Genomic DNA, 13,063 nt, shown 5'->3' on the forward strand with positions numbered 1-13,063 from the left:
GGGACAGAAGACAGCTTAACCTGTGGGTTGTATTAACTCGAACAACAAAGTCAAAGTTGGAGCCTGGAGTATCAAGGGTGAACGGACAGGGTCTAAGTTAGATAAGGGGAGCCAGGGGTAAAATTCAAATATAAAAATAGGATTTGGTATCTATGGATAGGGATGCTGAAGGTGGGTCCAAGCAGAAGTGGAAAATAAATGTATAGGTAACAAGTGTCAGTATTAGAATTCAAATCCAACATAAAAGTGCTGAATTGAATTTGGGAATGGGAATGCACATTTTATTTTTTCTTTCAATCAATATTTTTTGAGCGTTGCCAGATAGACCCTGTTCTAGGTGAAGGGAATACAGCGTTAAAGAAATAACAAATGCCCCAGAGAATTTACTCTCTAATGAGGGGAGACAGCTGATAAATAACTTGAGAAAACATACAGGGTTCCAGATAATAATGATGATGAAATGAAACAAAAGCTAATACTTATCAAAAACAACAACAACAAAAAGAAAACAAACAAACAAAAAACTTCACAAAAAACCCAAAGAACAACACACAGAGAGTGTTTCCTAATAGGACCAGCACTTTTAAGCCTATTTACTTAACTTAAAGCTCTTAACAGTCCTATGAGATTGGTAATGTTACTCTCCCCATTTTACTGATGAGGAAACTGAGACAGGGAGAAGTTAGGTAATTTTCCCAGGATCATATATTCAGGAAGGGTCAGAGTCAGATTTAAATCCAAGAAGGACCAACTCCAGAGAATTGTTACCAATACTGTAGAAAAGCTGCCCAAGAAGTAGGAATAGGAATTGATGAAAATGTGTGTTCAGTTTTAAATAGGCCAGCCCAGGGCAAGGTCATGGAGAATTAGCAATTTGTCATAGTAGCAATTTTAATGAGGGAACAAGGTAAGAGGTTTTAGGGAAGGAAGATTCTGGGTAGAAAAAGGGGCGAGCACAAAGGCCATGGGGCAGAAATAAGTCTGCTGTGTTCGGAGTGTGGAAAGGATGCCAGGCTGGCTAGATCAGACTAAGAAGGAGAACAGTAGGAGATGAATCCGAAGTTGACATGGGGTCCTGACTGTGTGGGGCTTTAACAGCCAGTGAAAGGATTTTGGCTTTATTGTGAGTGGAAAGCTATCAAACAGTTTGGAGGAGAAACGTGACATGATCTGACTCTTGATTTTAACATGACCATTCTAGCTTCTGTGTTTAGGATTGACCTTGGGGGCAAAGGCAAAAGGAGGTAGACCTTTTAGGAGGCTGCTGCATTGATTTAGGTGGATGTTAATGGTGGTATGGGGCCAGGATAGTAGGAGTAGAGATGATGAGAGGTCACCAGATTCTGGTTTTGTTTTGATGGTAAAGGCAATGACATTGGCTGCGTAGTGAGGAGTGGAGGGTGGCCCCAAGGTGTTTGTCTTGGGCCCCTGTCAGATGGAGTTGCCATCTACTAAGATGGGGAAGGCTACACAATGAGCAGATTTGGGAGACAATATAAAGAGCGAAATTTTAGGGGTGTTACTTTCAAAATGTCTGTAGTCATCGAAACAGATCTTAAGTCAGTGGTGAGAAATGCCCATCTGGAATTCAGAACAGAGGTCTAGGAGATGTAAAGTTGGGATTTAATAGGTAGTATGTAAAGCCAGGGGAGTGCTTGAGAACAGCAGGGGTAGCGAGACAAGCAAAGAGGTCCAAAATTGGAACCCTGGGCACTCTGTTTAAATGTCAGAGAGCTGAGGAAGAACCAGCTAGAGAGACTGAGAAGTAGCCAGGGAGGGAGGCAGGCACCAAGCACAGGTAGGGTTTCAAGGAGAAGAGCATGGTCAGCTGGGACAGTGCTGCTACTAAGTCCTGTAAGATGACAAGTGAGAGTTGGCCATGGGCTACAGAGTGTGGGTCATTTGGCGGTCCTGGCATGAATAGTTTCAGTGGAGAGATGGGGTTGAAATGCCTGATTAAAGGGATTGCAAGAGACAGTGGGAGGAGGAGAGTCTAGGCCGTGAGTGCTTGGAGTTTTGCTGTTGAGGTTAGCGGAGATACAGGGCAGTAGCTGGACACAGGTTGAAGGTCAAGAGAGATTTTGCCATTGTGGTTACTGTTTCAGTCGGCTGCATTTGCATCATGTTTTTATGCTAATGAATCAGAGAGGGAGAAGTAGCAATAAGGGATGGGAGAATTGCTAGAGCATAGGAAATGTTTTGGGGCTGGTGAGAGGGAAGGAATCAAAGACTCAAGTGGAGAGAATGGCCTTGGATTAGAGCCCAGGAAAGTTCTTTAGGAAGAGGTGAGTGAGGATGAAAGCTGTGGAAAGTATGGATGGATTGATGAGCTTTTAGAAGTTTTTTTTTTTTTTTTCTATTTGCTTTTATTTTCTCAGTGTAATTAGGAAAAAGGTCATGAACTATGAGGTTGGAGGAGAAGGAATAATTCCTCAAGTCAGCGGAATCAAAAGTGATTCTGGAACTTGTTACTTCATTGAACTTACACGTCTCAGGACAAGGCCGGTCTTCCTGGGCTCTGATCCTGAGTGCCATATTTCCCAGAGAGGCTACTAGAAACAGTGGTTATCAACCCGGGCTGCACAGGACAGTCAGCTTAAAAATTCAGATGCCACAGGGAAATACAAATCAGAACCACAATGAGATACCACCTCACACCAGTCAGAATGGCTAAAATTAGTAAGTCAGGAAATGACAGATGCTGGCGAGGATGGGGAGAAAGAGGAACCCTCCTACACTGTTGGTGGGAATGCAAGCTGGTGCGGCCACTCTGGAAAACACCATGGAGGTTCCTCAGAAAGTTGAAAATAGGGCTACCCTATGACCCAGCAATCGCACTACTGGGTATTTACCCTAAAGATACAAATGTAGTGATCCGAAGGGGCACGTGCACCCGAATGTTTATAGCAGCAATGTCCACAATAGCCAAACCATGGAAAGAACCTAGATGTCCATCAACAGATGAATGGATAAAGAAGAAGTGGTATATATATATACAATGGAATACTATGCAGCCATCAAAAGAAATGAAATCTTGCCATTTGCGACGACATGAACTAGAGGGTATTATGCTTAGCAAAATAAGTCAGTTGGAGAAAGACAACTATTATATGGTCTCCCTGATATGAGGAAGTAGAGATGCAACTTGGGGGGTTTGGGGGGTAGGAAAAGAATAAATGAAACAAGATGGGATTGGGAGGGAGACAAACCATAAGCGACTCTTCATCTCACAAAGCAAACTGAGGGTTGCTGGGGGGAGTGGGGTAGAGAGAGGGTGGTTGGGTTATGGACATTGGGGAGGGTATGTGCTATGGTGAGTGCTGTGAAGTGTGTAAACCTGGCAATTCACAGATCTGTACCCCTGAGGCTAATAATACATTGTATGTTAATTTAAAAAAACTTCCAAAAAAAAGATTAAAAAAATTAAAAATAAAAGTTAAGTTGCCAGGGTCCCATCCTTGAGATTGGAAGTGAATTGACCTGGGGTGTATCCTGGAAAATCAGTGTTGTGTTTTGTTTACTCTTCCACGTGATTTTGATAAGCAGCCAGACTGAGAATCACTGGACTAGAGCCTTTTCACTATTTTAATAAAGAGAAATGCATATTTCCATCATAAAGAACGAGAATATGATTCCTTGATAGTATCATGATTGCTAAAATTTTTCATAGAGAAATATGTTCAGGCACTAGATACATAAATGGATTTATGATGGTATAACTTACATTAGGTAGAATCTTCGGGTTTTCTTTTCTTTTTTTTTTTTTAAATCAACATGGACAGTCCGCTAAGTTGACTCCTAATGCTTTTTTTTTTTTTTCCCCCCAGTATGGTTTCAACATGGTCATGTCTCATCCACATGCTGTCAATGAGATCGCACTGAGCTTGAACAACAAGAATCCAAGGTAAGCTTACTTTGGAATTTTTCAAGTGTAAATAAATCTAACTAGAGGAAGAAGAGAGCCAGTCAACACTTAGTCAACTTAGAGTTGAGACACTTCCAAGTGCACCTCTTTGAATTAAGGTTGCCAGCGGACTCCTTGGCTATGTAGAAATTTCTTCTCAGCTGAGTTACAGGCTTACATGTGGTGGAGTTGAGCAACTGGTGACGACATTACCCCCTCGCAGTTCTCTTCCAGCTTCCACTTCTTTCGAAGCCTGGTTCTTGGCATCCTCGCAAATTTTACCAAACTGAGTAGAGAGCATGAGTTTTCCAGGTGGTTAGAACTGGGGCCCGGAGAGTCTTCAGTCAGACTTAGCGAGGCCACTTCCCGCTGAAAGCTAACTACAGCCACGCTCCCTCGTCCGCGCTTCACTCGCATCCACTTTACATGTGTCGTCATGACCAAATGACAAAAGAAACACAAAACAAAAATTGCTGTGTACGTTGATTGCTTCTTCTTTTCACTTGACTCTAAAGGCCACTGCCGTATTATTCACATCACGGATCATCTCTAGAAGCTGGTCTTAATCAGTTTATTTTAGTTACTGTAAAGGGTTTTCCGTTCTGGTGAGGGATTACTCCCTTTCACCAGATACGTCTGTATAGACCGTGCATCTGAAAACTTGTTAATGCAACTAACAAATCTGATCACAAATGAGATCCTTTGTGATACGGAATGAAATGAAAAATTTATAAATTTTGAATATTATTTCAAACTTCCTCCGATGACAGTTTTTGCAACTTAGCAATCACTTTTCTTCGTTTACTAAAATGTCTGGGAAGTCATGCTTCTTTGTCCCTGCCTTCCACTACAGGGAAGTTGTTACTCATTTTTCTTAGGATAATTGACATTGTGAATTATCAGGCCGGTCTTCATATAGAGGTTGGCAATAGTTTTTTTCCTAGGAAAAACAAATACTGAAGTGATCTTATTATGAAAAAACAATGCTGTTCTTGAGGTCATATTGAAAACTTAGTCTATATTGCTAAGGGTTTCCTTATAAAAATATTTCAGATGAGGTTTTATTTTCTTTTCTCAAGTCAGAAAATATTCTTATATTAGCAACGCTAAAATCCAGCCCCTCTCAGATCTCCTGCATATGAAGAAGTGGTGACAGAGACTTGCTTTGTCATAGGGGATCTTTATGGCACCATCTGCAAATTGCAGATTTGAAATGGAGGACGTTAATATCAGTAGATTTTGAACTTTTGGGGCAAATGTTATTTCTCTGACTTTAAAGCCAGGAAAAATATTTAGCCAGTGCGTCCTTTTCCTGAATATTCCCAAGCTCCCAGGTGTCTAGCTTATCAATAAAACTTTTTCAGACATATTGTACTGAGTCACCCACTGGTAGAAACGAAAGACTAATCTTCCCAGAATTGATTTTCATTAGTGAGTAATTTATAATTTTGGGAGTGGGAAACTTTCCTTCTAAATTTGCTACCTCAGATAAATCGCACACGTAGATGTTAGTAGAGGTTTAAAAATGTACTTTCATATAAATATACCTTAGTAAAAGTTTAAAAAACATGCATGAATTACTATTTTATTATCTTAGCCATCTCGGAAGGAGGGAGCAGCTGACTCATCGTGTTACTTTCACTGATTTTTTTTTTTTTTTTTTTTTGCTTGTTTCTTCTTGTTTCGACAGAACAAAAGCCCTTGTCTTAGAACTGTTGGCAGCTGTTTGTCTTGTCAGAGGCGGGCATGAAATCATTTTATCAGCATTTGACAACTTTAAGGAGGTAGGATCCTTTGTAGTTTGCTCACACAAACCTATCTGGAAGTCTTTGAACAGAGTGATTTACCTTTTCTGTGTGTGTTTTATTATTGAGGAATAACTGACTTCAGTTTCAGGTGTACAATGTAAGGACTTGTTATTTTCATGTCTTGTGAAATGATCACCACAATAAGCCTAATTAACATCCGTGGTTGAACTTTTTATGTCTTCTGGGGCCTCAAGGATATAACAGTGATTTTTCTAAGACGTCACTGAGGGAGAAGTAATGAACTTAGTCTAAATATCTTAAAGGGATGCTTTAAGCTTCCTTGGGTGTCTCATTTCCAAGAAAAGTTAAAAAGTATTTGCAGGATCCGTTTTCCTTTGGAGAACGTGGAATTGCCAGTTTGAAAACAGTTTGCAACATGTTTTGTTAAATGTCTGAGGTTTTCATTATGGTGATACTTGATTACCCTCCATGTACATTTTAAGAACTCTTTGATCATAGTTACTTCCCCCAAATCTTTTGTATTATCATTGCTGTGCTGGACGCCACACACACACACCAAAACCCCTCTCAGTTAAATACAGACACTGATTTGAGCTGTTGGTAATCTTAACGAGGCGATCCTGTCCTAGACAAACAGTAAACCAGTGGACATGTGTGGTTGAAAATGAAAACTGAAATGACTACAGAGGAAGAAAGAATGTCACACAGATTATATGATACCAAGGATGGTGGCCCAAAATATCAAGACATCATGACTGGAATAATCCCTCATTTCCCTCAGTGGTAGCGTGCAGGGTCACATGGCCATGAGGAACGCCTGTTTGCTCCCCTACATGGGTCTAACATCTAAGGCTCCTTTGAGGTGGGGTGTTATAAAAGTCAGTAAAGGCACTTGGATCTCAGGCTTCTGTAGGGCCGTCAGCCAAGTTGTGCTTTCTCCTGGCGACCCTGTTTGGTTTCAGAAGCTTCTGGATCTGAATCCAGATCTCAGAGGATCTTCCAGACTCTCTCTCATCTTTCTTGGGAGCCTCTGGAGTAAGAACCCTGCTAGTATTTGTCGACAGCCTACTGTACGGTGGGCGCCGTGCCAAGTACACCCATGAAATCGTGGGGTTCTGTGAGAACATGTGAGACAAGTATTCATGTCGACATGTTCTGGAAAAATAAACTGAAATTCCAAATACCTGGTTAGCCCATGGTCCTATAGCCAGAGATGTGGCAGAGCAAAGACCAGGATTTGGTGCTCTTGATCGCCAACTCCTGTTTTAGGTGGCATTTGGGCCCAGCTGTGTGTGAAATGCTTGGGGAAATACCAAATTAGATAGGACCTCAAAGCCCTTTCCCCCATCCTACACCTTTCATTGGACTTACTACACCAGTTGCCGAGGTACTAGCGAGTGACCCATGATCGCGCACATGTGGGATAGAAAGCTCCAAAGATGTCATCAGGCAGGAGGACCCTTTCATTTGTATTGTTTCCCTCCCTTCAGTCACTGCTTTAAGATTCTGATATGCATTTTGTTAATGCCAGCCATGGACAGAATCAAATATTGCCTTTTTACCCATTCAGCCTCAGGGATAGTGAAAAAATATCCAGGTTCCAAGAACATGAGGAATAATGGTGAATCTTTAAATTCGTACTTTGGCATTGAAAAAAAAAAGGCTTTAGAGAGAAGAAATGTATGAATGCTTGTCTGTGGATGTTTTACATAAAACATATTAGTACATAAAATTCACATTTACAAATAAGATATATGTTTGGGTAGATGGGTTTATAGGAAAGTGAAACAGCTCACAAAGCTACTCTAACTCCCACACCTTTAACATTTGATCATACTTGGACTTACCACAGGTCTAATTCCTTCCACATTGGAAACACTTGCTCTACATTATCAGTGCCCCTTGTTAAAACATAAGCATTATTACAACGAGGTCAGATTATGTCCTCGACTTTTAATTGTGTGCAGTCAATCAGGAATCATTGAAACCAGTAATTCATGAGATGGATGTTAATCTTGTATCCTTTTAGGTAAAACAGAGTTTCTTATGCATGATCATACTTGCAGAACTGAGTTTCAGTGACTTGGTATCAGAATTGTATACAGTTTATCTGTTTAGGGCATAGTGGGTACTTAGTTGGAAAAAAGTAATCTTACGAAATCTAATGGCTAAGTAACAGTGCAAACTAAATTAAGTTTGACTTTGAATTTTAAAACCTTAACTAACAAATCTGCCTTACTTCTGTTACTTCATTACTGATGAGTGATGGTGTTTAAGATCTGATTCTCCTTGAATGGACACTAGTGTCTTAGAGAAACAATGCCATGTGGGAGAAGGGACAAGAGTGAGTTCTGTGTGTGCTTCTGGTGTGCATTGACCTCGAGGTGCGCAATCCGTGTAAACAGACCAAGCAAAGGGATTACTCTAATAGCTGTGTGAATGAGGAGTGGGCAGGAGCATGCCCCCCCCCCCCCCGAGAAACTCGACTGATTCTTATGGATAAGTCAAAAGAGCATCAACCCATTTATCTGTTCAATTTTAGCGTTAAAAGGAATTACTTTGTTGATCTTTTTTTTTTTTAATGCCATTGTCAGCCCAGAGTGTCTTAAATTTCTTTTTCTCTTTTCCCCTATTTTATGTGAAGGAATTTTTTTTCTTATACATCATAGTCAAGAGTGTGTTCTTTAATCATCTAAGGAAAAATGTCAGTGGAATCGTCTGGGTTTAGGGAGATTTGGGAGCCAGCTGCTCCTGATAAGGAAAAGTGTACTTAGGATCTCAGATGCTTGTGCAGATAGGGTTTGGGTGAGAGTGGTACATTTTGGGCCATTCATGGCAGAGAAAGGACTATACCACATACCAGGATTCCAGCAAGCCAACAAAGACACTTTGCCTTCAAGAAGATTGTAAAGCTTCTTATCCCTTTTAGTAAGTTGGGATTCCATTCGTCTCCTTAAGAAGGATGATGGGATCATTCCTAATTTTCGCTGGGGGGACTGATGAGGGTGGTTGTGGGGTTCGACATTAGATAGCAGTATCTTGTGTTACAAATAAACTAATAGGCATTAGAGTAGTCAGACTCTTTGGGCTTTGATCGTTGTGAAAGCACGGCCACACACACTATTGCAATGTGGCACCAGATGCTAAAGGGAGGCTTAAAGACCCTGCATCTTAAGGATGTAGCAGGATGTTTTCCTCCTCTGTGTCTTCTTCTCCTTCTTCTTTTTTATTTTTTAATTTTTAAAAAAATTTTTAGCTGTGTGCAAGCACCTCAGGTACAGCATCGTAAACAGCAAAATAGTTCCCACCCACTCACCTGCCTGTTGGTTATATGATGGCCTGCACTGTGGAACCAGTGGCAAAGAAGATCTTTAAAGGAGTTTTAGTCGTTGAACTCTTGGGCGTTTTTGGAGCACATTTTTTATTTAATAAGATGAACACAAGCCAAGATTTCAGGCAAACAATGAGCAAGAAATTTCCCTTCATCTTGGAAGTTTATTACAAATCCATTGAACAGTCCGGAATGTATGGAGTCAGAGAGCAAGATCAAGAAAAATGGCTGAATAGCAAAAATTAGGACCAGTCCTCACGTTCAGCCTCCCATCTAAGCTGTTTGTGACCTTTGTGGGGGAAAAGAAGATGAGCACACAACCTTGTGGACTCCTGGCCCCACAGAAGAAAACAGAAACTTCTGGTCTGCCATGGCTCACAGTCATTTCTCATCTGTTATGCAAATCCCCTGCTTTTATTTGTTGCTTTCCTTTGGCATTTATTGTTAAAGATTACTGTTTAACAAATAAGACTAGGAGAAGAAAGGAAAAAAATTTTTAGAAGATTTTATTTATTTATTTGACAGAGATCAAAAGTAGGCAGAGAGGCAGGCAGAGAGAGCAGGGGAAGGAGGCGGTGCTCGATCCCAGGACCTTGAGATCATGACCTGGGCAGAGGCTTAACCCACTGAGCCACCCAGGTGCCCCTTCTTGTTCTTTTTTAAAGATTTTGTTTTTATTTATTTGACACAGAGAGAGAGACAGTGAGAGGGGGAATACAAGCAGGAGGAGTGGGAGAGGGAGAAGCAGGTTTCCCTCTGAGCAGTGAACCTGATGCGGGGCAGTGTGGGGCTCCATCCCAGGACCCCAGGATCATGACCTGAGCCGAGGGCAGACCCAGGCGCCCCTCCCCCTCTGCTTCTTGAGCCAGCAAATCCTTTCTGTCCTACTTGACTACCACTAATTAATTCAAATGTAAATTACAGGAAGGTGTCTCTTCACTTTTGATTGACTTTTACGTATGATTCCTTAAATTTCTTATACTTCAATTAGTATTCAAAATCTTAAGTTTAGGGGCGCCTGGGTGGCTCAGTGGGTTAAGCCTCTGCCTTCGGCTCGGGTCATGATCTCAGGGTCCTGGGATCGAGCCCTGCATCCGGCTCTCTGCTCTGCGGGGAGCCTGCTTCCTCCTCTCTCTCTGCCTGCCTCTCTGCCTAGTTGTGATTTCTCTCTGTCAAATAAATAAAATATTTAAAAAAAAAAAAATCTTAAGTTTAGTTTTCTGTGTTTGTTTTTTTAAAAGATTTTATTTATTTATTTGACAGATCATAAGCATGCAGAGAGGCAGCCAGAGAGAGAGGAGGAAGCAGGCTCCCTGCGGAGCAGAGAGCCCGATGCGGGGCTCGATCCCAGGCCCCTGGGATCATGACCTGAGCCGAAGGCAGAGGCTTTAACCCACTGAGCCACCCAGGCGCCCCGGTTTTCTGTGTTTTTGCCACGAATTTTGTCACATCCTCATAATATCTGGAGTACATACTTTAGGAAAATAGGGAGTACTTCCAGTTTAATGATATCTGAGGGCAGGAAGAATATTAACCTAAGGCTTTGCTTTAGGTGGGTGTTGAGGTTGGGACTAAGCCTGGTGTCCCCGAGGAAGCACATATGTCACATCAATATATTTGATGATAAATGAGTTCTTACACCGGGCGTGGTTTGTGACATGCCTGCAAATTTGAGTGTGGTGAGTAAAGACCAAATCATTTAGTCAACCATGATGCTCCTTGAATTTTTTTTCTCTTAAAAATTTTTTTTCCTAAATAAAGGGAATTAACACATCTGCTTTTGGCGTTGAAACCTCTCCTCATAGGGTGCCTGGGTGGCTCAGTGGTTAAGCCTCTGCCTTTGGCTCAGGTCATGATCTCAGGGTTCTGGGATCGAGTCCCGCATCGGGCTTTCTGCTCCGCAGGGAGCCTGCTTCCTCCTCTCTCTCTCTGCCTGCCTCTCTGCCTACTTGTGATCTCTCTGTCAAATAAATAAATAAAATATTTTTTAAAAAAAGAAGCCTCTCCTCATAAAAACTTATGATCCTGAATTGAGAATCAGGGTGAGGACAAGGAGTCATCTGTCTTTTGCTTATTGGTGAATTTTGCTACGTGGAGGGACGTATTACCATTTTGTCTAAATCAATACTTTCTTAGTTGTAGAGCAATATATGTTTTTGAACATTTGGCCTCCCCAACAGGAAAAAAGACATTTGGAAGTAAAGGTTGTTCTCTTGGTGTTTGTGCTAGTTCAGGTCTTGTCTGTGAGAAGCAGAAGGCGAATTTAACATACAGAAGAAAAGGTTCGTTGGAAAGATGTTGAGAAGTGCACAGGGTTGACAAGGAGCCTAGAGAAACAGGCCTGGAAAATGAGCAGGCTTTCCTAAAAGGTGGCTAGACTCTCAGGCTGTGTCCCCTTGAAGCTTAGCCACCATAAACACTACTTGAGGTTCTGATCATGCTTTTTCTTCTCTCCCAAACGACATGGCCCATAGCTAGCCGTGGGCTGGGTCATCAGAGTAGCTTATGGGTTAAGGACATGAACTAGTCCCCACTTTAGAGTTAAAGACACGATTTAATCTACTTTCCCTTCAGAACCTGGAGGTCTTCCACCTAGACCTTGCTCTCTTCAACTTTTCCTAGTCTTCCTCCTGTTTTTCTGTTCTGTTCTTTGGTATATCTGACAATATTCAGTCCTTTGGTATAACTGCATTTAACAAAGTGTCTGCGAGAGGGTGGTGGGTTATGGACATTGGGAAAGTTATGTGCTATGGTGAGTGCTGTGTGCTATGGTGAAAGCTATGTGCTATGGTGAAGTGTGTAAACCTGGCGATTTATAGACCTGTACCCCTGGGGCTCATAATACATTATATGTTAATTTTAAAAAAAATAAATGAATCAAAAAAAAAAATGTGTCTGCAAGAGTCTGGCAAAGAAATGCTCCCATTTGAAGTGGGAGGGAAAGGGGCTGAGGGCCGTCAACTCTGCAATGGAATGGCCTGCTCTGATAGTCGTGATGAAACTCTCTGAGGGCTTTGAGCTACCCGCTCCCCAAGGCTGCTGGGCGGTGCACCTGGAATTCATCAGGATTCCAGAATGATTATAACTGTCTTCTCATCTGCTTCCAAAATGACAGCATCTGGCTTTAACAAATAAGCCTGAGGCCCGAGTTTGGTTATTCAAGGCCCGCCTCCTTCCCAGGGCCGCCCTTCCAGTGTAGAGTGGTGGGGCCTCGTGAAATGAGTCACTCAAGGCCACCAGCACTCCTGTATGCAGCGCTCTTGGCAGTAGTCTTTGGTTTTTTTCGCCTTCTTCTAGAAGGCTTCCTCAGAAAGCTGATGTGGTTTAGCTACCGGGCACCCGAAAGCACTCGTGCTACACATTATTAAGCTGATTTAAGAAAGCCTGTCAAGTTTTATTTACAGTGGGCCAAACTGGGCAGGAAGGAGAGCAGACATGTTGGTGTGCTTCCAGCGTCCTTGGAGTTTAATCCCATCTAATCTAACCTCTCAGACGTTTGAGGGTGTAGGATTATAAGTCCAGCACAAGACCCTCCAGATGACTCCTTCATTGGTAAAAATTTTCAACATGGAGGGAAGGGCACTTTTTTTTTTTTTTTTTTTTGTCTCTCCCCGGACTATAAGCAATGTATTTCCTCAGATCTCAGACTGTGGGAGCTACAGTTTGAGTACGTGTGTGTATTTCATGGTGTGAGGCCAGAATTACACTAATCTGATTGTCTGAGCCTCCTCTCTGGCCAGTCTGTCTTGTCAGTGATCAAGAAGCAGAGTCCCCAAAATTATTATTATTTTTGGACTGTTTATTAACAGTTGCAGTTACTGCTTGTGTATAGTTAATGACCCCAGACATAGTCTTACTGAGCGCATGGAGGTCAGGATGGGCATGGCAGGGATGACCGTCCCTGCTCCCTCACACCCGGGGCCTCATCAGCAAAGATTCCAGCGACTAGGGGCAGGAATTCATTTGGAGGCTTCTTTACTCAAATATCTAGCTCTGGGCTGTGATGACCTAAAGGCTGAGCACAGTGGAGCCTACCAGCCAGGATGCCTCCATATTAGA

At 42.1% G+C, this 13,063-nt stretch overlaps 2 protein-coding genes across 12 annotated transcripts in view; both read left to right on the forward strand.

The window, feature by feature from the left end:
- FMNL2 (formin like 2) overlaps nucleotides 1-13,063 on the forward strand; it is a 316,452-nt gene that overhangs the window by 248,271 nt on the left and 55,118 nt on the right. For all 11 annotated transcript variants that reach the window (XM_046019160.1, XM_046019156.1, XM_046019157.1 and 8 more), the window contains 2 exons: nucleotides 3,828-3,904; nucleotides 5,595-5,688. In XM_046019160.1, the coding sequence (XP_045875116.1) occupies nucleotides 3,828-3,904; nucleotides 5,595-5,688 (171 nt within the window). The remainder of the gene's footprint in view (nucleotides 1-3,827; nucleotides 3,905-5,594; nucleotides 5,689-13,063) is intronic.
- On the forward strand, nucleotides 9,008-9,466 carry LOC123950770 (protein CEBPZOS-like). Its single transcript, XM_046019178.1, has one exon. It carries the CDS (start codon nucleotides 9,008-9,010, stop codon nucleotides 9,248-9,250), a length of 243 nt encoding a protein of 80 aa, XP_045875134.1. The 3' UTR covers nucleotides 9,251-9,466.

Source organism: Meles meles, chromosome 9 (assembly GCF_922984935.1).
Source record: "Meles meles chromosome 9, mMelMel3.1 paternal haplotype, whole genome shotgun sequence".
Lineage (NCBI taxonomy): Eukaryota > Metazoa > Chordata > Mammalia > Carnivora > Mustelidae > Meles > Meles meles.